Here is a 27,824-nt window from a genome sequence, read left to right on the forward strand (position 1 = left end):
CCTGCTCCACCCAGACAGGACCCACAGCACCAGGCCAGGGGTTGCTGCTCCCTTCCCGAGCCAGGGGCACGCAAGGGCCGTGCGGGCGTGCCACGCGGGACAGCGCCCCAGGCGTGTCGACGTTTGCCCACGCATGTTCCCGAGCGTGTGCACGCCGACACGCACCAAGGGTGCACATTTATGCACGCACTGAAATGATACCTGTGCCTCCATGCACGCGGGGCCGGGGAGCTGCAAGGGTCGGGGGCGGAGGGGTGCGCAACAACACGCATGCGCGCACCGGCTAGCGCGAGCGCGCGGGCGCCGGTGGGGGCAGCGTGGGCGGGCATGCGCGCGCCCGGCCCCGCCCCTCGCCCCGCCCCTCGCCCCGCCCCCCGGCGCCGGCCCGGAAGAGCAGCTGCGGCGGGCGCTGCCGTCACGGGTTTCCAGCCGGGCCGCGCGCGGGGGTCGGGATTCCCTGGGTCTGGGGCGCCCGTGACGGCGGCGCCCGGAGGCCGCACGGGGGCTGGGGTGACGACAGCAGCCCACCGCGTTCGTGGAGCCCGCCTGGGCGGTGCTGGTTCTCGGGGGGCGCGCGGGGGACCCCGAGAAATGAAAGCGACAACGTCTGGCAAGGGCAGGGCTTGCCGCCCCGGGGTCCCGCCGCGGGATGGCCGCTCTGATTGGATTAGCTGGGCTTCCAAGCACTGTTAATAGCGGCATTTCACAGATGAGCAAACTGAGGCCCGATCCGTGCAGGGCGTGCGAGACCGGCTCCGCCATGGGCTGAGGGCTCGGCTTGGATTAGCTGGGGTTCCAGGTGCCCCATTTCACAGATGAGCAAACCGAGGCCCGACACTGCCCGGCCCGCGTGCTCTAGTTTGTGACGTCTGTAACGCTCCCAGTCCGTGCCTGGCACATGGTGGGTGAGCAAAAGTCATCTCAGGCTTCCAAGAGGATCCCCCAGCCCAGAATGAGGGGCCAGGGCTTCCCCATTTTCCCAGCGTCCCTTGGGGCTCCCCCACCTGGGTGGAGTCAGGGGCCCGGGACTGGACTGCCATTTTCCCAGCGGCCTCTGGGGTCCAGACCCCCTAATCGCCGTCTTTTCTTTCTCCCCATCAAGCAGGCTCAGAGAGGGCCCGTGGGTGTCCCAGCGCCGCCCATCAGACCTAGCCGCACTGTTGGTGTCTCCCCCGCTCCGGCCCCTGCGGTGGCCACAGGCGGCGCCCATCAAGCCAGGGCGACCCGGGCTGCCCGGCGGGGTGTGCCCCCTACCTCCTTTGTGCTGACGCCAAGGCGAATGAGCTCTAAAAATAGCCTGGGAGGAGGCGGGGGCTATTTTTAGCTTAGGTGGCTCGGGCCCTCCCTGTCCTGGGTCAGCAGCCCTTAGGCCAGGGCTGTGGGGGGTGGGGCTGAGGGGGCCCCGTTTCCAGGGTCCCCAGGTCCCCCGGGCGTTCTCACCCCCTCCCCCATCCCTGGGTCGCCAGCCTGCCCTTCTGCTTGGAGTCATTCCTGGGACTGGCTGTTGGGGAGAAGGGGCTTGGGGGGGCGCTGTTTGGAGGGGTGCCCCAGGGCTCCCTTTCCTTAAACCCCACCCTCTCTCTCCTTGCGTGTCCGTCCCAGGTCTTTTGTTGGGCTGGGAGGCGCTTTCTATTTTGGGAAGGTGCAGGAATAATTTCCCTGGCTATTTTTAGCCGGGTTGGGGATTCCTCCACCCATCCTGGCCACCGGCTCTCCTATCCCCGGCCCTCCTCCTCCTCCACGCTGACCCAAAGCCTGCCTAGAGGGCAGACAGGGACACACAGCCCCTGAGGGGTGGGGGAGACCCCATCTTTCCTCCTGGCAGGCTGGGGAGGGGCCGCCAAGGGCGTTCCTGTGTTCAGGTGAGACAGACCTTGAGGGCTCCAGGAATGTGTGACAGGCCACAGTTGAATTCTGCCTCGGGGCTGGGTGGGGCTCCCCGGAGTCTGTGACCTTTCACCTCCTTTCAGGGTTGCCACAGGTCTGCCCTGCTGAGAACAAACCTGGACACCCCATTTTTCTGGCTGGCAGCTCCGGGGATCCCAAGAGGCAGATCTGCACTATGGGGGTAAACTGAGGCACAGAAGTGCTGGAGTGGGATATGTCTTAGGTACATTCCTGGTGGTTTTATCCCAGCTCACTCCACTCTTTACCAGCTGGCTAACCTTGGAGTAAGGCGCCCTGGTGGTGCAATGGTTAAGTGCTCGGCTGCTAACCGAAAGGTCGGTGGTTTGGATCCACTAGCAACTCCACCAGAGCAAAGACCTGGTGATCTGCTCCTTTAAAGATTACAGCCTGGAAACCCTATGGGGCAGTTGTGCTCCATCACATGGGGCGCTATGAGTTGGAATTGATTCCACGGCACCCAGCAACAACAACAACCTTGGGGTAGTTACTTCACCTCTCTGTACCTCAGTTGCCCCCTTCAGGAAAATGGAGCCATAATCGCCATGGCGTCCTTGTGATGATGGGAGTGGATATATTAAAGACCTTGGAACAGATCTGGGTAGAAGGTGGAGCTGGTGGTCCCAGTAAAGAGGCCGGCCAGGTCTGCCTGGAGCCGAGTGGAATATTCTAGGCTCCAGCTGGCTCCACTCTTTGACCTTCTCACAGCCCACGAGGACGGGCAGGGGTGGCCCCTTTCTACAGATCAGTAAACTGAAGTCTGGGAGTCATTTCACTGGCCCGGGGTCTCATGATGGGTGACACACAGGCCTGGCTCTGACCCACACTGTATTCCTCAGCTGCCTTCTGTATGTCCTCATCCCCACTTCACTTATTCAGCAAGTATTTATAGGAGGTGGTATGGTGTCCTCCCACTACTGTGGCAGGCCAGTACACTTAGCACCCTAAACAGCACCAGTGGATCCTCTCAGAGTGCTGGGGGTCAGAAGTACCAAGTCACTCTCACAGGGAGGAAATTAAGGTGTGGGCAGCGCTGGCTCCTTCCTGAGGCCCCTGGGGGAGAATTGTCTCCTGGCTTCTCCAGCTTCTAGAGCCCCGCATTCCTTGGCTCGTGGCCCCACATCTCATGGCCCTTTCTCCTGCTACTTCTGTTGTCACAGCACCTTCTCCCTCTGACTCTGACCCTCCTGCCAACCTCTTACAAGGGCCCTATGTCACATCGGGCCACCGGTTGATCCAGGATCATCTCCCATCTCAAGACCCTTCACTTAATTCTATATGCAGACTTCCTTTTGCCATGGAAGGAAACACATTCACAGGGTCCAGGGATTAGGACACCTTTTGTCATTGTCAGCTGCCATCAAGTCAGCCCCAGACTCATGGCGACCCTGTGCACAAGGGAGGGAGACACTGCCACGTTCTGGCCATCCCCACCATCACTTGCACATGGGACCATTGCAGTCCCTAGGGTTTTCATTGGCTGATTGTCAGAAGTCAATTGCCAGGCCTTTCTCCCTAGTCTCTCTTAGTCTGGAAGCTCCACTGAGACCTGTGCAGCATCACAGCAACAGGCGTGCCTCCACCGACAGACGGGTGGGTGGCTGTGTGTGAGGTGCACTGGCCGGGAATCGAACCTGGGTCTCCCGCATGGAAGACGAGAATTCCACCCCTGAACCACCCCTGCCCCTAAATCAGCTGCAGATAATACGTATGCAAAGGAACGTGGCTGTGTTGCTATCAACTTCACTCATGTTGTCATTGTCGTTAGCTGGTGTGGAGTTGATTCTGACTCATGCAACCCTGTGTGACCCAAGTACAACTCCCACAGGGTTTTCAAGGCTGTGACCTTTGGGAAGCAGATTGCCCAGCCTGTTTCCTGGGTGCCTCTGGCTGGGTTCGAACCGCCAGCCTTTTGGTTAACAGCCGAGTGCTTAACCGTTTGCGCCACCCAGGGGCTCTCTATTTATATGTCTCAGGGCATTGAAACTTTTATTTCATGTTAAGTTTCATGTGTTATGGAATAATATTGTTTAGTTTTTTTAAACCATGAAAACCTGTAAAAACCATCTTCAGCTTGCTGGCTGTACACAAATCAGGTGGCGAGCTGGATCTGGCCATGGAGCCGGGCTGTGGGGAGCTCAGGCCCCCCAGGAGGGGTCCCTAGGTCCCCCAGACCTCCCAGGCCCCTCAGGCGGGCTCCACAGGCCCCCAGGTGCCCCATGTGGCCCCAAGGCCGGCCGGGAACAAGGACAGGTGGAGGAACTGCAGCCTGGCCAGGCGCCTTCTAAGAAAAGAGATTTCTTCGCCCAGGGCTGCCCAATTCTGGGAAAGGAGACTGCAGGGCTGTCCCCTAGGGCTGAGGCAGCACCTGGGGCAGCTGCTTGTCTTCAGAGAAATCTGCAGGAAACCCAGAGGAAGTGCTGAGCAGCCAAGTGAGGGAGTCAGCCCATGGACTAGCGCGGAGGCCTCGCCTCACATGCTCCCGTGGGTTCCTTCCTCGGGGCAGACCCAGGACAGGCCCCAGAGCTGGGGAGTGGGGTGCTGGGCTCTGGGCTTACCCAGGCCTCCCTGCAGCTCCGTTGTCCTTGGCTAGGACAGGTCTGTGATCTAGAACGGTCCCTCATTCTTCCCCAGCCCAACAGCTCCAGGCCCTGGCCTCCCTCCGTTCAAAGTCCTTTACCTAGGGCCTAGTTGCTGGGTGGTGCCAACTGAGAATGAGCTCAGCTGCTAACCACAAGATTGGAGGTTTGAGTACACACAGAGGTACCTCAGAAGAAAGGCCTGGCAACCTACTCCCCAGAACTCAGCCACTGAAGACTTGAGGCAGCACATTTCTACCCTGATACACGGGGCTGCTGTGAGCAGAGTTGCCTCCGCAGCAACAGGTTTGTTTTTGTGTTTTTAAATTAAATATAGAATGCAGAGTCCCTGGGCAGTGCCAACAGTTAATGAGCTCGGCTGCTCACCTAAAAGTTGGAGGTTCGAGTCCACCCAGAGGTGCCTGGGAAGAAAGCCTGGTGATCTGCTTCCAAAAACTCAGCCACTGAAAACCTTATGGAGCACATTTCTACTCTGGCACGTGGGGGGCTTGTGAGTCAGGGTCAACTGGTTAACTGGTTACGTGGGGCTGAGTGACAGCAGCCATTCCAGCTTGCAATGTAGGTATATGCTCCCGCCTCCAGGAAGCCTCCCCAGATTCACACATTTCCTTTACATCATGCTAGATAACAGCAGGCCTTATGGTTGACAATATTTTTATTTTTTCCATTGCACACATTGATTTTCGTAAGCATATTGCTTCTCTCCAAGAGAAGACCGCCTGACTGGGGAGATAAGACCTGTGGACAGATAGCAAACGGGGGTTCCGCATTTGGCAGGAAACGTTTGAGGAATTGAAAAGAAAGAAACAAGTAGCATTTATCTGTGCTGTATAGGAGCTGGGTGGTGAGTACCTTATAGGGTGTTAAGACTATCAGCCAGTGTTATTTATTGAATGTATATCATGTACTTTGTTGCTGTTGTTACTAGCTGCCGTCGAATTGGCCCCCGACTCCAGGAGACCCCATGCGCAACAGAACGAAACGCTGCCGCGTCCTGCGCCATCCCCATGATTGATTGTGCATCAGACTGTTGTGACCACAGGGTTTTCACTGGCTGATTTTCAGAAGTGGGTTGCCAGGCCTTTCTTCCTAGTCTGGAAGCTCTGCTGAAACCTGTTCAGCATCACAGCAACACACGTCTCCACTGACAGACGGGTGATGGCTGAGCGTAAGGTGCCGTGGCCGGGAATCGAACCCGGGTCTCCCACATGCAGTGGCATATCTGGAGTACAGCACCAGCCCTGGGCATGTGGCGCCACCGAGCAGTTTCTATTAACCTGGTCTGGCTCAACGTCAAGCACGGTAACGTGTTAAAAGGTAATTGAGCTTGACTTGTATTTTTGAGCAGATATTACAGTAAAAATCCAAAAAACCCATTGCCATCGAGTGGATTCCAACTCATAGCGACCCTATAGGACAGAGTAGAACTGCCCCATAGGGTTTCCAAGGAGCGGCTGGTGGATTTGAACTGCTGACCTTTTGATTAGCAGCTGAGCTCTTAACCACTGCATCACTGGGCCTCCAGCTGGGTGGACAGGGCGCAGGATCAGGGCTTGCCGTAGGCGCCATTTCTGTACCGGCTTACAGAAACTGCCCAGTGGCCCAGGCGCCCACGGCTGGTGAGACACCTGCCATACCCTAGTTATGCCTCAGCCTGCGGAGGCCAGCAGTCTACCGCTGGACCACCACCGCCCCCGTTGTATTGATCATAACCAACGAGGCACTGCCGAGTCAACCCTGACTCACGGCAACCCCACGTGGGTCAGAGTGGATCTGTGCTCCACAGGCTTGTCAATGGCTGATTTCCCAGATCGCCAGGCCTTTGTTCCGAGGCACCTCTGGGTGAACGCAAACCTCCAACCTTTTGTTAGCAGGCGAGTGTGTTCACCATCTGCACCGCCCAGGGGCTCCTTACTCATCATAGAAGAGCAGGATTAGAAGACACTGAGATCACAGATGGAAGCTGAAGGTGTGAGGAGGGGTGGCTGCCTGAGGCTGCACAGTGAGTGAGGGGCAGACACCTGTCTGCTGGCTCCGTGCTCCACCCACCCTGCCCGCCTGGTGCAGGCCGACAGCCTGCCTTCCCACCAGATAAGTCTCTCTCGCAACCTTGGGTTTGGAGTTTTTCCCGGAGCGATAAATTCTGGCGAGCCGGAGGGTGCCACATTTCCAGGGTCGGCTCACCAGGGTGGCCTAATGTCATTCTTTCCACTGTCAACCCTGCACTGCTGTCTCCACAGCAGCCTTGGAGTGCTCAGAATGTGCTGGGCCCGATGGGGCCACCTGGGGGGCCCCCCACCCCATCCATGCCTCACCTCCATCTTGTCTTTCTGGAGACCTTGCTGCTGCCCCAAAAGTTGCTGTTATGGATTGAATCGTGTCCCTGCAAAATACGTGTAGTAAACTGTAACCCCTATACTTGTGGATGTAATCCTATTTGGGAAAGGGTTTTGCTATGTTAATAAGGCCACATCAGGGTGTGCCTTATGCCAGTCACTTTTGAGATATAAAGTAGCAGGTTAGGCACAGAAGCCAGCTAGCTCGAGTGGGGGAGAGAGATGCCACGTGAAGACCGCCAAGCGCGCTGAGAACGCCAGAGAAGCCGAGACAAGGATTCTCCCCCAGAGCCGATGGAATGCCTTCCCCTAGAGCTGTTGCCCTGAATTCAGACTTCTAGCCTCCTAAACTGTGAGAAAATAAACTTCTGCTTGTTGAGGCCACCCACCTGTAGTGTCTCTGTTATGGCAGCGCTCAGTAACGAAGGCAGCTGCTAACGTGGGTTTTTTTCTCATCTCTTTGGGGGAGAATGAATCCTGAGCCCCCACTTTGCCTGCCTGGTTTGTGCAGGACCTTCTCGGGATCATGAATCAGGATGGGTGGGAACGGAGATCAGGCCAGCGCCCCATAAGAGGAAAGATCCCCATGGAGGAAGCTGGCAGTGGGTGGAAGTCCGAAATCCAGATAAAAAGATAACCAGTTGGTGTCAACTCTGACTCATGGTGGCCCCATGTATGTCAGAGAACTGTGCTCCACAGGGTTTTCAATGGCTGATGTTTTTCAAAGTAGATGGCCAGGTCTTTCTTCCAAGGTGCCTCAGGGTGGACGCAAACCTCCAACCTTTTGGTTAGCAGCTGAGCGCCTACACTGTTTGCACCACCTGGGAACTCCCAGTGGATGTCTGTGGGGGACCATGGTGCAGCTGATGACACAGCGTATGTAAAAGGGGGCCCGTTCGCGATTCATGGAATCATACCGTATGTCTTCTTGCGTAAGGCTTGTTCACTCGGCATAAATGTCTTGTGAGTCATCCATTGTACCTATCAGCACTACATTCCTTTCTCTTGCTGAGTAGGATCCCATGGTGTGAATGGGTCACAGTTTGCTTATCCAGTCACCTGTTGCTAGATACCTGAGATGCTTCTAGTTTTTGACTATTATGGAAAAAATATGCTAGTAGTCTTTCCAAGACTCTTTTTTTCCCCAGGACTTTTTGTGGGCGTATGTTTTTATTTCTGTTGGGCAGGTACCTACGAGTGGAATTGCTGGGTCACAGAACAGCTGTGGGGCAGTCATGGCTCAGTGGTAGAATTCTTGCTCCCCATGTGGGAGACCCGGGTTCGATTCCCAGTCAATACACCTCAGGTGCAGCCACCACTCGTCTGTCCACGGAGGCCTGCATGTTCTATGATGCTGAACAGGTTTCAGCAGAGCTTCCAGGCTAAGACAGGCTAGGAAGAAAAGGCCTGGTGATCTACTCCCAAAAATCGGCCAGTGAAAGCCCTATGGATCCCAACAGTCTGATCCACAATCGATCATGGGGTTGGTGCAGGACTGGGCAGCATGTTGTTCTGTTGTGCGTGGGGTCGCCATGAGTTGGGGGCTGGTTTGACGGCAGCTGGCAACAACGAGAGTGGGTGTGTTTAGTTTTATCAGAAACTGTCAGACCCTTTTCCGAGTGACTGCGCCATTTTGCATGCCCACCAACAATCTGTGAGCGTTCCAGTTGCTCCACATACTCCCTATTACCCTTTCACTTTAGCCACGCTGGTGGATGACAAGTAAGGTTTTAAATGTTTAATTACTTCAATTTATTGTGATTTATTTATTTTTGTCATAGGAAAGCTTAAACGAACCCTTTCTGATATATCTGAAAAGAATTTTGGTGGGCGTATATGACACAGGGAGAGTCCCTAGGGGGTGCAAACGGTTACTGCACTCAGCTGCTAACTGAAAGGCTGGAGGTTTGAGTCTACCCGGGGTGCCTTGGAAGAAAGGCCTGGCAATCTACAGCTGAAAAACCAGCCATTGAAAGCCCTATGGAGCCCAGTTCTACTCTGACATGCATGGGGTTGCCGTGAGTCAGTCGACTTGATTGGCAGCTGGCTGAAACAATTTTTGATATCTAGAGGATAATCGTATGTAGTCAAACCTATCGATGTTTAACATCGAGGACAGCTCTGCTCAGGGGCTAAAGAATCACCCAGCTAAGCTTATTATTATTATTGTGAAAAATGTAACTCTTTGCTGAGATAGGGCTCTGACCCTCCCTTGATTTCTTCCCCAGGAGTCTTCGATGGTTGGGGGTGATTTCTGTGTGTCTGGAGAGCAGAGCAGCCAGGCCAAAGGGGCAGGATTAAGACCATGAGATACCACCTCACCCCCATGAGAATGGAAAAAACAGGCAACAACTTTTGGAGAAACCGGAACCCGCATCCACACTCCTGCTGGGAACGTAGAATGCTGCAGCCGCTGTGGAAGGCAGTGTGCTGCTTCCTCGAAAAGCTGAACATGGAATTACCGTTTGACCCAGCAATTCTGCTCCTGGGTATGTATCCAAAAGAACTGGAGGCGGGGACGCAAACGGGAACCTGTACACCGATGTCCGTTACAGCACAACTCACATTAGCCAAAAGGTGGAAACACACAGTGTCCATCAACAGAGGAATGGTCTGTACACACAATGGAATACTACTCAGCCGTGAACACAAATGAAGTCCTGACGCCTGCCACGACACGGGTGGACCTTGAAAACATCAGGCTGAGTGAAATAAGTCTGTTGCAAATGGACCAATTCTGTATGATCTCACTTCTATGAAATAAGCAAAGACATGGGAACCAAAGATTATTGGTGGTCACCACGGTGGGGAGGGACAGGGAGAGGGGAACGGTTTGCTTAGGGTGCACTGAGTGTATGTTAAAGGTGGTAGAATGATCTGGAAAAAGAGTGAGGGTGGTGGCACTATGATTAAAAAAAGTCTCCCCAACTTTTAGCCCTTACAAGTCAGGGTACCTTCCCACCGGGGATGCTAATCAGAAACAATTTGGAACTCTGGGACACAGAACTCATGTGTAGGCAGGTGCTAAAATCGCTTCCCCCTCCCCAGGCTCTCTATTTACAAATCTGATGAAAATCCATCTATGTGGAACGTTACTCATTTTTGTAGGTGCTTCAGCCCTCGGCTGAACACAGCCCCGCATGGGCCTGACTAGGGGGGTGCGGGTGGTGGGAGGCCGCCCATTCCCCCAACAGAGCCAAACCCCCACTGTTCTGCGGGTCGAGGCCAGAGAGACTCCCCGTCTTCATCCCTCGGCCGGACAAGAAGGAGGGCCTGGAGCCAGGAGAAAAGGAACAGTGAGCCTTTTTATTGGGTCTTCATTCACTTTGTATGAACAATTCCACATGATATTAAAACACTGTGACAGAGGAGGGGAGGGCACATCCGAAATTTAAAAAATTAGAAATAAAAACAACCAGACGTCCAAATGCAGAGTAGAACCTTCTAGAACCACAGACAGCTTCTGCAAACAGGGACCTGGTCTCTTACGGCATTTGGCAAGGGTCTCAATGGCAGAGAAAGAAGCGCAGACGGTAGGTGACCTGGGGCTCTTTCGTGGAGGTGTTCGACTGACTGATTTATTTATTTATGTAACTTGTTTGCTGTTTTTTTTTTTTTTTTAAGTACTTCTTAAGGGACGGAGATGGTTTGGTGGTTTTGGCGTGGCCTGGAAACTCCTCCCAGGGTCCCTCATGCTTGGTGGGTGGCGTGATGGCCTTTTCCTGCTGGCCTCCCCCCTCCGAGCTTGGGGCCATGAATGAGATGGATGGGTTGCCCGGAGCCTGGCGACCCCGGGGCTCAGTGACAGAGCATCAAAGGGCCGAAGAGAGGAAAGAAAGACACGCACTTCCTGCCGTCACCACGGCGATTTATGTCCCTGGGGTCCCGATGGTCACAACAGAGCCACTTCATTCTGGGGCTGGGGGCTGCCTTTGAGGGACATGGAGGCAGGGTACATGTGGTAGCTCCTTTCTGAGCCGCCCTGACCTTGGCTTTGCCCAGGTGTGCCCCGGGGCCAGGGCTCAGCCAGGTGTGACCAGCACCATCCAGCTTGTTGGAAACACTGGTACACCAGGAGAAGCAGGGAAACCTCCTTCCTCCCACCCCCGCCTCCTTTTTTTTTGTCCTTCAATCTTCTTTTTTCCCACGGCTCAGTTGAGAGATGAGAGTTTCACTCCCACCCTGGACACCTGCTCCCCGCGGGGCGGGGGCCTCAGACTCCCATGAGAGCCAGGGAGATGTGCTCGCGCCCACGCTGTGGCAGGCGGCAACTGTGCCGTGCGCTTTCATGGCAGGAACACAGAGAATCCCCCTAGGAGGGCCATGGAGGGTTACTCTAAAATGAAATTAAAAAGAAAAACGAGGATTTTTTTCTAAGCCAGGAGCTTGCTCGCTTTTGCCCTTGGCCACCTTGCTGGGGTTGGGGGTGGCTGGGACACTGGGTCAGGGGGACAGGGCAGTGGGCACCCAGAGGAGGAGGCGGGGGTGGACGAGGGGATGTGGGGATGGGACAGGATGGGGGACAACCTGGAAGCAGACAGCGGAGGCAGCTTGCAGGAGACAACAGCAGGGCCTTCCCCTCTCTGGGCCTCGGCTTACACCAAGGGGGGCTTGCACCTGGGGGTGGTCTTGAACTTCTTTGAACTTGGGAGCCTCTTCTGGCTCCGAGCTTCCGCCTGGGAACATCAGTATGGTGGAGCAGGGGACGTGGGGCTTAGGGCCGACAGAGCTAAAAGGCTGCCAGGCTGCTGCGCCCAGAGGGGCTGAGGCTGGGGAGGCTCGGCTTGAACCCCGTGCCCTGGGCTGCCCCGGTCTGCATCTCTCTGGCGGCCTCCACTCCCGGCCATCTCCTCTGGGCTCACGCAGGGGGGACACACATGTGGCCTCGGCTTGGCACAGCTGTGTCCCCTCCAACCTGGCACACGTGGCGCTAAGTCCTCTTGTCCTCTTTGGAGCCTGGTGGCCCGAGCAGCTGGACGATGGGGACGTCAGGGAGCTCAGGTGTGCACAGATCTGAGGTGGCCTCAGGGGGTTAAAGCTTCTTTTAAAGAGGAAAACCAGCTTCTGCGGAGTCGGCCCGCCCTCGCCAGCCCCCGTGTGTCAGTGGGGTCGCCCCGCCCTCGCCAGCCCCCGCGTGTCAGTGGGGTCACCCCGCCCTCGCCAGCCCTCGTGTGTCAGAGCAGAACTGTGCTCCGTGGGGTTTTCCATGGCTGAGCTTTCGAAGCAGATCTCCAGGCCTTTCTTCTGTGGCACCTCTGGGTGGACTCGAACCACCAGCCTTTCAGTGAGCAGCTGAGCACATGGACCCCCTTAAAGAGGCAGGGGGCCGTCTTTCCAGCGGTTACGGTTACAAGTTACCAGATGCCAAGAGATGGGTCAGTGGGAAAGGACAGGTGGGGAGGGGTCTTTCTGGGCCATACTCTGCCGGCTGCTTTTGTCAGACGCTTGCCTTACAGGCCCTGATCTCCTGGAGCCTCTAGCATCCCTGGGCAACATTAGGTGTGCACCCTGCATGTTGGGACCAGGCCTTAGCCCCTTTCTGCTCCTCCTCCTCGCATGGGCCCAGCTGGCTCAGCCCCATGAAGGGGAGGCTTTGGGGTCTAGAAGCTGCTGTCCCCATCAGGCTCGGTGGAGTCCACCTCCCCAAAGCCCCTGGCGTTCCTGGACCCGCCGTAGAATGTGGGGTGTTGGGGGGGTGCCTTGACCTTGTCTTCCAGGCCCTCTGGGAGCCAGCCCAGGGGCTACGACCTCCCTCCAGACTTGCACCTGGAGGGAACCACTGAAACGGTGGCCAGGTCATGGTGAGGGACTGGGGGGTCCCCGCTTCTGTCTGTAACATTTCTTTGCCTGCATTGCTGTTGTTGTCGGGTGCTGTTGAGTCAATTCCCACTCACAGCAACCCCACGTGACAGAGTAGAACTGCCTTGTAGGGTTTCCTGGGCTGTCATCTTTACGGGAAAAGATTGCCAGGTCTTTCACCTGTGGAGTTGCTGGGTGGGTTTGAACTGCCGACCTTTCCGTTAGTAGCTGAGCACTTAACTGTTGTATCGCCGAGGCTTTTTTCAACTACATTAAAACCAAAAACCAAAACCATTACCAACGAGTCAATTCTGACTCATAGCTATGACAGAGTAGAACTGCCCCATAGGGTTTCCAAGAAGCGGCTGGTGGATTCAAACTGGCGACCTTTTGGTTAGCAGCCGAGTGTTTAACCATGGTGCCGCCAGAGCTCATCAACTACATTATAGCCCCTCAGAAATCCACACCAGTCGGCACTGAGTTGGCCCCTACTCACAGCGACCCCGTGCGTGTCAGAGTAGAAGTGTGCTCCCTGGGGTTTTCAGTGGCTGAGTTTTCAGGAGACCTCCAGGCCTTTCTCCCGAGGAGCCTCTGGTGAACTCGAACCACCAACCTTTTAGTTAGTAGCAGAGTGCTTAAGCGTCTGCACTACCCAGGGAGTCCTGCTTTGCACCCAGACCCTCTTAACGTCTTACTTTGGCAAGCTGGGTGACTTGGCACTTGCCCCGGGAGGTGGGGCTGAGGACAGGGCAAGGAATTGGCACGCTCACTGGGCAGGCAGCTCCGTCCTTCCCAGCTGTGGACTGCTGGCTGTAAGGTGAGGCCTGGGGCCTGCTGGCCGTCCAGGAACCTGCTGGCACCAGGCTTGAGACTCTGATTTCCGTTGGGGCTGCAGGGGCAGAGGGGGTGAGTTTCTTTCCACTCTGCTCCGGGGCCAGTTGTGGCACCTGAGTTGGGAGGGGGAGTCCTGAGCTGGGGGTGGTGTGGGGTCCTGGCCCTGTCTGAACACCTCTTGGGTTTGGTTGCAGGAGACGCTGGCAGGTGGGGTCAGGGGTGTGTCTGGCCCCTTCCTCCCGCCACCTGCTCATGGAACCGTTGATGCTGTGTCATAGTGGAAACGTTCATTTTTATAAACAGGCCCCCTCCCTCCACCAATCCCAAGACATCTTAAATTTCCAGATCTGTTAGGAAGGTGACGGATTCCACTCAGAACGCACCTCACTTCCCGAAACCAGACGTTCTGGGCTGTGCAGGGACTAAGAGGGAGACTGGGTGGTGCGAACGGTGAACGTGCTCGCTCCTCACCAAGAGGTTAGGGGTTCAAGTTCACCCGGAGGTGCCTCGGGAGAAAGGCCTGGTGATCTACTTCCCAAAGATCCGTTAAAACAAAGCAAAATAAAACCCATTTCCATCGAATCGATTCCAACTCACAGCGACCCCATTACAGACTAGAACTGCTCTGTAGGGTTTTCTTGGCTCTAGTCTTTATGGAAGCAGACTGCCCGGCCTTTCTTCCGCAGCACTGCTGGGTAGGTTTGAACCACCAGCCTTTAGGGACGTAGATGAGCGCAAATCGTCTGCACCACCCAGGGGCCTTTCCGAAAAATCAGCCATCAAAAACCCTGCAGAGCACGGTTCTACTCTGACACACGTGGGGTCACGGTGAGTTGGGGGTGACTTGGCGGCAACGGGCTTTAAGAGCGAAACAACGACATGGGAGCAAGGAGGGGGAGAGCCGAGCGTCGGCGTTGACTCTCATTGCCAAAGGCTGCTTTGAAATCGTTTAGCATCTCCCTCCATGCCAAAGGCAAACGTGGCTCCACGCGCCCAGCGGGACCCCTCACCCCAGACGGCATTTCTGTCTGTAAAATGGCAGTGGCGGTTGGCGAAAGTGGGAACACGGACCAGCCAGAGATGACCAAAGCCTCAAGCTACGCATATCGATGTCTCGTGCTTCAGACAAAAGAAGACACATTTGGCGATTCAAGAGGCTACTCTCCCGGAGCATATGTGATGGCGGGGGCCCGAGGGAAGGTCGAGGGCCGCAGCATGGCTGCGGTGACAACAGCAGGAGGTCGGATGAGGCCTTTCACAGACAGAGTCCCTCGCCCATCCCTGCCCTTTTCCCAGCCCCGCCTGCACATCACACACCACAGTTGGACTATGGGTGTCGCCATCACCATCCGATTTCAGCAGAATGGAGTAACAATTATTTTAAACAAAAAGGAGAGATTTTTTCCAGAATAGGTAGTTATGTCCCACTAAATTTTGCCCGTTTAAAAAACATCCCGGCGGCCTGGCGGAGATCTTTTCATGAACGGCCAATTGTGAGGAAATCGCCGGCCAGCCAGGTCGGCCTGAGCCAGGCAGATTCTGCCACCTCGTCCCCTTCTCCGCACCCAGCTCGGGCCCCTGACCGCAATTCAAATGGCAACAGAGAGTTTTAAAAAATGGTTACCACATCGAATGGGCATTTCAGCTGTTCTTAATCGGAAGTGGTTGCGAGGCCACCACGTCTTTGGGCAGGGTCTTGAGGGGGTTGTGATGTTGGTGTGAAAATCCACCTAGCCCTAGAGGATCGCTGGCTATTACCCCATCTGGGCAGTGGTAACTTTTCACATTTATGCTGCGATTAAAATGTTGGGGGTTTGAGATGTTTTGCTTAAGCTCAGGACTGAAAGATGCCCTGCCTGAGACAGAGAGAGAGAGAAGCTGAACACACAGGGAACACAGCTATAGAATAATACAAGGCTTCTTATCCTTAAACGGGTTCTCGGAAGCAGGAACTCCAACCAGCAAGGGGTCGCTCCGGGCGTGCTGCTCACAGTAACTCATGAGTTCGGATGAGGCTTTGGAGACCTGTGTGTGGGCACAAGGAGGAGAGAGGAAAGAGAAGACGGGGCTGAGACACGGCCGTTCACAGCAGCACTACTCATAATAGACAAACACTGGAAACAACCCAGAGGAGCTCTGGTGGCACAGTGGTTAAGTGCTTGGCTGCTAACCGAGAGGTCAGCGGTTCGAACTCACTAGCTGCTCCGTGTTGGTCTGCTTCCCTAAAGATTTACAACCTTGGAAACCCTATGAGGCAGTACTACTCTGTCCTAATAGGGTTGTTAGGAGTTGGAATCGACTCGTTCGTTGGCAACAGGTTTGGTTTGTTTTTCTTTGGTTTGGAAACAACCCAAGTGACCATCAACCGATGAGTGGATAAACACAATGTAGTATGCTTTGTTGCTGTCAGGTGCTGTCAAGTCGGTTCCGACTCATAGCAACCCTATGTACAACGGAAAGAAACACTGCCTGGTCCTGTGCCATCCTCAAAAATGTTGTTATGTTTAAGCCCATTGTTGTAGCCACTGTCAATCCATCTCATTGTGGTATAGCCATAAAAACAAACAAAAAACTAAACTGTTGCCCTCGAGTCATGGGGACCCTGTGTGTTACAGAGTATAACTGCTCCACAGGGTTTTCTTGGCTGTGATGTTTATGGGAGCAGATTGCCAGGTCTTCCCTTCACAGCACTGTTGGGGGGTTCAAATCGCCAATAAGCAATGCTACCAGGGACCTTGGTCAGTCCACACGAGGGAATATTACTCTGCCATGAAGAGGAACGAGGCTCTGATACACGTCACAATGTGAATGAGCCTCGAAAACATGATGCCCAGTGAGAGAAGCCAGTCACAAAAGGCCACACAGTGTCTGATCCCACTAATGTGAAATGTCCAGGACATGCAAGTCCACAGAGACAGGAAGTAGGTTAGTGGTTACAGGGACTGGGGGAAGGAGAGTGGGGAGTGGCCTCTAACGGATGCAGGGTTTCTTTTTGGGGCAATGGAATGCTTTGGAACCAGCTAGTGGTGATGGCTGCACAGCCTTGTGAGCACTCTGAATGTCACTGACAGTATTTTTATGTTATGTGTATTTTACCGCCATAAAATATTATTTTAAAAAAAAAGGGGAAGGAGCTGAGAATTCTTTCGTAGGAGTTGCTAAGATTTTTAATGAAAAGGGTCAGGAAGATTAAAAAAAAAAAATTGTCATTGAGCCGACTCCAAGTCACGGTGACCCCGTGTGCAGAGCAGCACTGTGCTCCATGGGGTTTTCAATGGCTGATTTTCCAGAAGCAGATCTCCAGGCTTCTCTTCCAAGGTACCTCTGGGTGGACTGAACCGCCAGCCTTTTGGTTAGCAGCTGAGTGCGTTCACCATTGGTACCACCCAGGGGCTCCGAGCGTCAGGGAGCTGGGGTCATAAACAGAGGTGCTGCCAGTAACCCCTTGTCCACACCCCCACTTGTCCTAGTCACACAGTCAGGTTGCTGCACCTTGCTGGGGGCCTGGGTTTCGGGTGCCACAGGCAAGGGTGAATGGGGACATGGCCTCCTGCCTCTGGATTCCTCTCCCTGTGAGGCTCGGGCACCTCCCCACATTACCCTCCCCACCTCCACCCTCTCCCCCATAAGGTGAGAAGGCGGCCCTGCTGTTCTGCACCCGGTGCAGGGGAGTTACGAGGCCCAAACGAGGCAGGACTGAGAAAAACGTCCTGAAAACCCTCCATGATGTTCACAGGCCATGGCGGTGGCTTTGTTCCCAGGCCCGCCACCCTTCAACGCTGGGGATGTTGGAGCCTTGTCCCCTTGTGTCCCCGAGAGCTCCGCCAGGTGGGGCAGCCCTGTGGCTTGTCCTGGGGGCCCTCTCACCCACAGACAGTGATGATGGCCCCTGTTGTGCGAGCACCGTTGCCTTTGCTGACCCAATCAAGCTTGGTGTCTAGAGTTCTGTTTGGAAACCAGAACCCCTGGGTGGTGCAAACAGTGGACACGCTCGGCTGCTAACTTAAAGGTTGGAGGTTCAAGTACACCCAGAGGTGGCTTGGAAGAATCAGCCATTGAAAACCCTATGGAAGGACTATCTGTATGAGATCATATTGACAACAGAAACTCAAAAGATTAGACAGGAGGCTTAGCGGGCAGTGAGTTTATGTTAACGGTGGAGGGACAGTTCAGAAAAGTGGGGTGGGAATGGCTGCACAGCTGAAGAGTGTAATCAGTGTCACCGGATTGTACGTGGAGAAACTGTCGAATTGGTGTATTTCTGCTCTGTATATTCCCAACGACAACAACAACAGCGAAATAAATTATTAAAAAAGAAACCCTCTGGAGCACAGTGCTACTCTGACACACATGGAGTTGCCGTGAGTCGGGGCTGACTCCGTGGCAGCTGGTGGTCTTTGGAAAATAACCACTCAAGACCACAAAACAGTCTCGGACCCTGGAAATGGCCTGCACTCCCCTCACTCCAGCACTGGTAGGAAAGTTCATTTCCAAAATGCCAGGGTCCTGCCCTGTGCCCTTGGGGCCCAGAGTTAATCGCTGCCTAGTGGGACTTCAAGGGTGGCCGGCTGTGGGAGCCCCTTATCCGTCAGGCCTTGGCCAGGCTGGCCCCTCAGACACAGTCTGGTTTTTTTTTTGTAGGGGGCCCAAACCTCAGGCGGGATTTGGGGGAGGCCTCAGTCCAGCCCCGTCCCCACTCCTCCTGACTTTCAAAAGGGCAGCGGCGACTCCACCCCGACATCAAACAGCAAGATAAATAATGGCTCCGCCAGACCCGGCTGGCTGGCGGGGGCTCACAGAGGCAAAACCACACTTGAACCAGGCTCTCTCTTTCTGAAGCCGGAAGAAATGCTTTGAGTGCTCAGGTCTCTGCTTGGCAAGCAGCGTTCTAGCACATTCCGGCACCTCCGGGGAGGCAGCCCCATCGTCGTGGGTCTGCGGGGCAGACCTCCTGGCTGGCCTGGGAGCCGGGGTCTGGGAGGGCTCTGAGCCGGCCTGGGGGCTCGCAGGCTGATCCAAGCGGTTTCCGACTCCCCCGGCACTGGCCGCCGTCAAACAGCTGGACAGAGCTCTGCAGACGAGGGGTGCAGAAGACTGGCTGTGCCCACCTTGCCCTGACCCTTCGGCCTCAGACCCCAGCGCCTTTTTTTGGGTGAAAATACACCCAACAAAAACACACAGCGCTTCAACAATATCCACGCGTTCCATTCAGGGACCTTGGTCACATTCTTCAAGCTACGCCATCTTTTTTAATTTTTATTGTGCTTTAAGTGAAAGTTTACAAATCAAGCCAGTCTCTCATACAGAAATTTATATACACCTTGCTGTATACTCCTAGTTGCTCTCCTCCCAATAAGAAAGCACACTCCTCCTCTCCACCCTGTGTTCCCCGTGTCCATGTAGCCAGCTTCTGCCCCCCTCGGCCTTCTCATCTCCCCTCCAGACAGGGGCTGCCCGCATAGTCTCCTGTGTCTACTTGAGCCCACAAGTTCACTCTTCACCAGTATCATTTTCTGTCTTATAGTCCAGCCCACTCTGTCTGAAGAGTTGTATACCACCTTTCTTGACAACCTTTCCCAAGCTTGTTTCACCATCACTAACACAAACACAAACTCACTGCCCCCCCCCCCCAAAACTTGCCATCTGTCCTTTCGAGTTACTGTTTGATCCCATATAGGTAATTCTTGGAAACCCTGGTTGGCGTAGTGGTTAAGAGCGACAGCTGTTAACCAAAAGGTCGGCAGTTTGAATCCACCAGGCGGTCCTTGGAAACCTCATGGGGGCAGTTCTGCTCTGTCCTATAGGGTCACTATGAGTCAGAATGGACTCAACCGTAACAGGTTTGGTTTTGGTTTTTTAGATAATTCTTAAAAGAGCACAATGCTCAAGGCAGACATTCTTTTCTAATTAGGCTCAACTATTATTATTATTTTTTTTTTGGTTCAAAGAGGACTTCTGGAGATAGTTTCAGTTCAGGGTTTAGAGATTTCTTCAGGGTAATAGTTTCAGGTGGTCATCCGTCCTCAATGGCTCCAGAAAGTCTGGATTCCATGAGAATTTGAAATTCTGTTCTGGGACCCCCACCCCTAAAAGCAGGGGGCCAGCGGTGTGGCCTAGTCCGGCCCTGCCCCTGGTCCTGCTGCCTCCATGAAGCACTATCGTACATAGGTCAGGTCCTCACAACCTCCCTGAGGTAGGCATCAGATGGGCCCCATCTTTTGGCTAAGGACACCGAGGCTCAGAGAGGTTTAGCAAGTGGCTGGAGGCCACAGAGCAAGAGGCACAGCCAGAGCCCGCACTGCAGTCCCTTGGCTCGGCTGCACCTTGTTCTCTGTGTGATGCCTTCTGGCCTCTGTCCCTGCTGTGTGTGGGGTGCCAGGCCCACGGGGGTCCCTCTCCCCCTGCCGTGCCCCCAAGCCGCTCACCTTGATGCGCTCAATGCCGGCCTCAATGCGGAGCTGCTCCACCAGCTTCCGGGCCTGTGCTATGTTGTTAGTGGCTGACATCGTCTGCCATCAGCTCCGGCCCCCGGGGTCCAGAGAGCTGTGGGGGAAGCAGAGAGATATGAGGGGGGGGGCCGGCGGATGGATGGACGGGCGGACAGACGGATGGATGTCCCAGGACTGCGGGCAGAGGAAGCAGAGGCGGCACACCTGTGCACCACGCTCCCTCTCCCCCTGACGGTGCCCCAGCTCCCAGGTCAGAGTGGAAGGTCCGCGAAGCACGGTGTCTCCCAGAGCCCCTCCTGCAGCCGGGGGAGGGGACGCAATCGCTGGTTATGCCCAGAGGGACGCAGGACAGTCCAAGACCCCACAGCGTTGCCCCTTGACTGACTTGGAACGAGGGGCCTGTGGGAAAAAGCGTCGGAATTTTCTCTGAACCTGGCCCTGCCCCAGGGTGCCCCTCTCCTGGCACTGCTGACACGGGCGGATCCTCCTCTGGGGTGTGGTGTCCTGTGCACTGCAGGGTGTTGAGGAGCATCACTGCCCTCCACCCACTTGATGCCGGTAACACCCCCCAAGTCATGAAACCCACAAATGTCCCCAGACATTGCCCAGTGTCCCCTGGAGGGCAGAATCACCCTGGGTGAGGACCCCTGGGTTAGGGAATTACACTGACCCCCAGGAGACTCCGCGTCCCATAACCATCTGACCTCCTGACGTCCTAGGATGCTGCCCACATTTAAATCCACACACTGAATGGGGAGGAGAAAGGAAGGAAATCACAGGAGCTGGAGGGTCTCTTGATTTATGCCGTCTGACCCAGCGGGAGTTTTTTCTGGTGTGTGGTGTAAAGCAGGGACTGGACTCAAATTTTTCCCAAATAATTAAAGCAGGGTCTCTCCCCCTCAGCACTGCTCACATGGGGGCCGGATCCTTCTCTGGGGTGGGATGACTTGTACGCTGTAGGGTGTTGAGCAGCATCCCTGGCCTCTACCCACTCCATACCAGTAGCACCCCCTCCCCCAATTGTGACACACACAAATGTCCCCAGACATCACCCAGTGTCCCTGGGGTAAAGTCGGCCTGAAGTGAGACACCCTGTCCTCTGGACTGAACTCTGGGGGCCTGGGTAAGTCACTCCTTCTCTGGAGGGCCCAGGACTCTCTTGTTCACCTGCTCACAACCCCCCAGACCCAGGCTCAGGATTTATGCTGGTGACCGCTGGGTAGAGGGAGGGCGCCGGTTCCAACCCAGGCCAGGGGCTAGCCTCAGCCTTCCTGGCCAAGCTCTCATGGCCAACTTTCCAAAGCAGGAAAGCAGAGCAGAAGCTGGGGCTCTCCCTGGACCACAGCCAAGTAGTGTGACCTGAGTTTCGACACTTGGCTGCAGACAGGCACAAGCCAGTAGAGTTAGCTTTCGTTTCCTGCCTGGTGGTGGCTTCCCAGGAGGGGGTTCACGCCTGAAACTCTGTGGGCCTTGAGGTTGAAGGTCACCAGGGAGTGAAAGGTATGGGTTTGATTCTGCAGGATTATACGAGAAGCTGGACTGTATGAAGAAGAACGGGGCATCAGGATTGGAGGAAGACTTATTAACAACCTGTGATATGCAGATGACACAACCTTGCTTGCTGAAAGAGAGAAGACTTGAAGCACTTACTGATGAAGATCAAAGACCACAGCCTTCAGTATGGATTACACCTCAACATAAAAAAAAAATAAATGAGCAACATCATGATAAACGGAGAAAAGACTGACGTTGTCAAGGATTTCATTTTACTTGGGTCTACAATCAACAGCCATGGAAGGAGCAGTCAAGAAATTAAAAGACTCATTACGTTGGGCAAATCTGCTACAAAAGACCTCTTCAAAGTGTTCAAAAGCAAAGACGTCACTTTGAGGACTTAAGGTGCGCCTGACCCAAGCCATGGTGTTTTCAGTCGCCTCATGTGTGTGTGAAAGCTGGACAGTGAATAAGGAAGACAGAGAAAGAACTGATGTATTTGAATTACAGTGTTGGTGAAGGATACTGAATATACCGTGGAGTGCCAGAAGAACAAACAAGTCTGTCTTGGAACAAATACAGCCAGAGTGCTCCTTGGAAGCGAGGATGGGAAGATTTCCTTGCAGGTATTTTTGATATCTTATCAGAAGGGATGAGTCGGTGGAGGAGGACATCATGCTTGGTAGAGGATCAGAGAAAAACAGGAAGACCTTCAAAGAGATGGATTGACACAGTGGCTACAACAATGGGCTTGGGCATAACAACAATTGTGAGGATGGCACAGGGCTGGGCAGTGTTTTGTTCTGTTGTGCATAGGGTCGCTGTGAGTCAGAATTGACTTGACAACACCTAAGAACAACAATAAAAATGCCTAGGATATCGATGTTTATGTATTCCATTTCATTTTTGATGATTTCCAATTTTCCCAGATCCACACTTCGTACATTCTATGTTCTGATTATTCATGGCTGTTTGCAGCTGTTTCTTCTCATTTTGAGTCGTGCCACATCAGCAAATGAGGGTCCCGAAAGCTGGACTCCATCCACGTCATTAAGGTCGACTCTACTTTGAGGAGGCAGCTCTTCCCCAGTCGTCTTTTGAGTGCCTTCCAACCTGGGGGGCTCATCTTCCAGCACTATATCAGACAGTGTTCTGCTGCTATTCACAAGGTTTTCACTGGCCGACTTTTTTGGAAGCAGATCGCCAGGTCTTTCTTCCTGGTCTGTCTTAGTCTGGAAGCTCTGCTGAAACCTGTCCACCAAGAGCGACCCTGCTGGTATTTGAAATACTGATGGCAGAGCTCCCAGCGTCACAGTAACACGTAGCCACCACAGCACGACGAGGTGGCGGACGAGCAGTGGGTGCAGATGTAGAGAACAGAATATCGTCAGCGGTTACCACGGGTGGGAAGGAAGAGGAAGGGGGAGATTTTCTCAGGAGGCACTGAGTTTATGTTCACAGTGGTGGAGTGATCTGGAAAAGGCTAGTGAGAATGGTTGCCCAACCTGAAGAATACAACCAATGTCACTGAATTTTACATGTAAAATTTGTTCAACTGCTGAATGTTTAGGTTTGTGTATTTTTACCACACATACACACACAAATAGAATGTAAAGGGAACCACACAGTATGTAGCCTTTTGAGACTGATTTTTTTTTTTCACTCAACATTATTCTCCGAAGACTCATCTCGGCTGTGGCGTGTTTTAGCACTTGGCCCCTGTTATCGCTGAGTAGTACTCCACGGCACCACCCGTGTGTCAGTCGGAGCTGCATGTTGCTAGGGTCCTGAACAGGTTTCAGCGGAGCTTCGGGACCAAGAGGGACGCGGAGGAAGAAAGCTCCAGTGATCTGCTTCCAAAAATCGGCCAGCGAAACCCCGTGGATCCCAACGGTCCAGTCTGCAACAATCCTGGGGACGTCCCGGACCAGACAGCATGTCACTCCGTTGTGCGTGGGGTCGCTGTGAGGCCGGGTGAGTTGGCAGTTCGAAGCCACCCAGTGGCTCCAAGGGAGAAAAGCCTGGCGGTCAGCTCCCGTAAAGGTCACAGCCTAGAAAGTCCCGTGGGGCAGCTGTACTCTGTCACGTGGGTGCACTGTGAGTCGGCATCGACTTGACGGCACCCGACGTCAACAACAGCACGGTAGTTGTAGGTTTAGTTTTAAAGAAACTGCCAAACTGCTTTCCAGAGCGGCGGTGCCGTTTGACATTCCCCCCAGCCGTGTGGAAGCAACATTAATTTATTTTTATAATTCAGTTATGCAATATCTTCTGATACTACAGGCAGCAAAAATTCTACTTTTTCTGTTCGAAGTTCATTTAGTGAGTCCTAGAGTGGGTAAGAGCTCAGCTGCTACCCGAGAGGTCGCAGGTCAGATCCACCGGCCACTCCTGGGAAACCCCAGCGGGCAGTTCCACTTTGTCTACACGGTTGCTATGAGTCGGAATCCACTTGACGGCAACAGGTCTATTTTTGGTTTCAGTATGGCGACCCAACACCCCGTCTGTCGGTTTGCTGCGCTGTCGTGGCTTGCACGTTGCTGTGATGCTGGAGGCTATGCCACTGGTATTTCAAATACCAGCAGGGTCACCTGTGGGGGACAGGTTTTGGCACAGCCTTCCAGACCAAGACAAGACTCAAAAGAAAGGCCTGGCAATCTACTTACGAAAATCAGCCAATGAAAACCCGGTGGGTCACAACATCGTCTGATATGTGCTGGAAAATGAGCCCCCTAGGTTGGAAGGCACTCAAAATACCCAGCGGCTGCAACAGCGGACTCGAGCAGAGCAGTCACGTGAAGGTGGTGCAGGACGGGGCAGGGGCAGCGTTTTGTTTGGGGTCGACTCAACGGCAGCATGGTGCCGTTCACGCGGGACGATCCTGCTGGCAGGGTGCACCAGGCGCTGTCTGGGGACATCTGTGGGTGTCACGACTGGGGGGGTGCTACTGGCATCGAGTGGGTGGAGGCCAGGGATGCTGCCTAAGACTCTACAGTGCCCAGGACGGCCCACCCCAGAGAAGGATCCGGCCCCGTGTGAGCAGTGCCAGGGGGGCGGGGGGGTGACCCTGCACTAGTCTGACCCCGGAATCGAGGCTAGAACCACTCGGGGTGAGAGAACGTCTAAGGTGCCCACAGGCCCTCGGTCCCAGGCTATGAGGTGGGCCTCTGTTTTCTGACACGACGCACTTTATCACCGCCCGTTGTCAGTACAGCCAGGAAGCTCCAGCAAAGTAAAGGAGATTTCAGATTTGCAAAAAAACCTGCCCACTCAGCAAGAAAAAGGAACGAGCAACAAGGTGAATGTGTCTCCAGGGGATCACGCTGGGTGGAAAAAGCCAGTCCCAGAGGGCCGCCTCGTGTACAGTGCCATTTTTGTAACTTCTGTGAGATGACAGAAACTTAGAAATGAGGCCCAGATTTGTGGGTGCCAGGATGGGGGTGGGGCCGGGCGGAGAGGGCAGCGGGGTCTCTGCTTCAGATAACATGAGGGATCCCAACAGCAATGGGTGCTCTGTACCCTGCGGTGGTGTGGTCACCTGGGCCTTCACAGGTGGTAAAGCTGTACGTAACTATGCTCATATGTGCACACATACACACACCCACACACACTCGCTCACTCACACACCCACATTCACGTATACACAGTCACACACACATATTCACACTCACACACACACCTACACTGACATATACAGTCACACACTCACCCAAACGTATGTACACGTGCATATAAACATGCACTTATACACACTCACACACATGCTCACAGTCACACACGCACACACTCTCACATACACACAATGAGCAAAGCAAAGCTGGGGAAATCAGATCAAGATGAGGGGACGGCAAACACGTGGACCCCCTGGTTGTGACACTGACCAGTTTTGCAATGTGTTTCCACTGGGGGGAAAGCTGGGCAAAGGGTCCAAGGGCCTCCTGCAGGTTGTTAGTTACAACCACGGGCTTCTCCAATGACCTCAATCAAAGTTTCAATTAAAAAACAATCCCTTCCACCGGCCTGGCTCCCTCCTCCTGGGGCAGACGGCCAGCCCCCTTTCTGGACGAGAAAGCCCGGTGTGGGCTGGGGGAGGGCGCTGATTCAACAAAGAGCTTCAAAGCGGCCACAAAACATCCAAGGCAGGGAAAACTGCCCTGGGTTGCCTGAAAAATACCGAAATTACTCAGCGGCTAAATATAGACATGCCCAGAGAACAGACTATCGGCCCCAGGCGTGTTTTCCTTGGGAGGCCTGGAGAGGCTGACTTAGCACCCGCACTCAGGGGTGTCCACCGGGACCAGCAGCCACCCCCTACTGTGGCCTCCCCTCCAGGCACCAAGCTTGGAAGAGCTGAGGGCCTTTCTGTTTCTGGCCAAACGCCCGGCAAGGCTCTCTCTGCTCTGGGTTCTAACCACGGCCTCGGGGAAAGACAGAGGGGTGCTGGGGGTGGAGGGGTGCTGAGATGCAGGGGCTGAGATGCTGGACTGCACCCACATAACCCAAAGCGGGGGCCCTAGGCGTCTTAGTTTTATTGTTGTTGTTAGATGCCGTCAAGTCAGTTCCAACTCACAGGGATCCATCCCATGCACAACAGAGGAAACACTGCCTGGTCCTGCCCCGTCACAACCATGGTTATGCTGGAGCCCATTGTTGCAGCCACTGTGTCAATCCATCTTTTCGAGGGTCTTCCTCGTTTTCGCCCACCCTCTACTTACCAAGCATGATGTCCTTCTCCAGGGACTGATCCCTCCTGACAACACGTCTAAAGTATGTGAGATGTAGTCTTGCCATTTTTGCTTCTATGGAGCATTCGGGCTGTATTTCTTCAAAGACAGATTTGTTCATTCTTCTGGCATTTCATGGTATATCCAGTATTCTTTGCCAAACCATAATTCAAAGGCATCAATTCTGCTTCAGTCTTCCTTATTTATTGTCCAGCTTTTGCACAAATATGAGGCGACTGAAAACACCATGGCTTGGGTCAGGTGCACCTTAGTCCCTGTCATGGATTGAACTGTGTCCCCCCCAAATATGTGTCACCTTGGCTAGGCCATGTTTCCCAGTATTAGGTGATTTTCCACCATTTTGTCATCTGAGGTGATTTTCCTATATGTTATAAATCCTGCCTCTGTGACGTTGATGAGGCAGGACTCAAATTACAAGATTAGGTTGTGTCTTAAGTCAATCTCTTTTGAGATATAAAAGAGAGAAGAGAGCAGAGAGACGGGGGACCTCACACCACCAAGAAAGCAGTGCTGGGAGCACAGCGTGTCCTTTGGACCTGGGGTCTCTGCGCTGAGATGCTCCTCGACCAGGGGATGATTGACGTCCAGGACCTTCCTCCAGAGTCAACAGAGGGAGAAAGCCTTCCCCTGGAGCTGGTGCCCTGAAACCGGGCTTGTAGCCTCCTAGACTGTGAGAGAATAAATTTCTCTTTGTTAAAGCCATCCACCTGTGGTATTTCTGTTATAGCAGCACTAGGTAACTGAGACAGTCCTCAAAGTGACATCTTTGCTTTTTAACACTTTAAAGTGGTCTTTCCCACCAGCTTTGCCCAACGCAATTTGTCGTCTGATTTCTTGACTGCTGCTTCTATGGGCGTTGATTGTAAAAGAAAAAAAAAATTTTTTTTTTTTTAAGACCCAAGTAAAATGAAATCCTTGACAACGTCAATCTTTTCTCTGTTTATCATGATGTCGCTTATTGGTCCAGTTGTGAGGATTTTTGTTTTCTTTATGTTGAGGTGTAATCCACACTGAAGGCTGTAGTCCTTGATTTTCAGTAAGGGCTTCAAGTCCTCTTCACTTTCAGCAAGCAAGGTTGTGTCATCTGCATAACCCAGGTTGTTAATGAGTCTTCCTCCAATCCTGATACCCCGTTCTTCTTCATATAGTCCAGCTTCTTGGATTAGTTGCTCAGCATACAGATTGAATAGATATGGTGAAAGGATACAACCCTGACGCACACCTTTCCTGACATTAAACCACGCAGTATCCCCTTGTTCTGTTTCAACGACTGCCTATTGGTCTGCATGAGCACAATTAAATGTTCTGGAATTCCCATCCTTCGCAATGTTGGCCATCATTTGTTATAATCCACACAGCTGAATGCCTCTGCATAGTCAACAAAACACAGGTGAACATCTTTCTGGTATTCTCTGCTTTCAGCCAGGATCCATCTGACATCAGCAATATCCCTCATTCCACCTCCTCTTCTGAATCTGGCTTGAATTTCTGGTAGTTCCTTGTCAATGTACTGCCGCAGCAATTTTTAAATTACCTTTAGCAAAATGTTACTTCCATGTGATATTAATGATATTGTTTGACAATTTCCTCATTGTTGGAACACGTTTCTTTGGAGTGGGCACATATATGGTCTCTTCTAATTGGTTGGCCAGGTAGCTGTCT

The 27,824-nt window shown here is 53.8% G+C and overlaps 1 protein-coding gene across 3 annotated transcripts in view; it reads right to left on the reverse strand.

Moving 5' to 3' along the window:
* Positions 1-10,436: 10,436 nt before the first annotated feature.
* The window catches only part of GNG7 (G protein subunit gamma 7), a 193,859-nt gene continuing 176,471 nt past the window's right edge, over positions 10,437-27,824 (reverse strand). For all 3 annotated transcript variants that reach the window (XM_064280212.1, XM_064280211.1, XM_023541276.2), the window contains 2 exons: positions 19,900-20,017; positions 10,437-15,499 (listed from right to left, as the gene is read on the reverse strand). In XM_064280212.1, the coding sequence (XP_064136282.1) occupies positions 15,374-15,499; positions 19,900-19,980 (207 nt within the window). In that variant the 5' untranslated portion in view covers positions 19,981-20,017 and the 3' untranslated portion in view covers positions 10,437-15,373. The remainder of the gene's footprint in view (positions 15,500-19,899; positions 20,018-27,824) is intronic.

Source organism: Loxodonta africana, chromosome 3, assembly GCF_030014295.1.
Source record: "Loxodonta africana isolate mLoxAfr1 chromosome 3, mLoxAfr1.hap2, whole genome shotgun sequence".
NCBI classification, from domain to species: domain Eukaryota; kingdom Metazoa; phylum Chordata; class Mammalia; order Proboscidea; family Elephantidae; genus Loxodonta; species Loxodonta africana.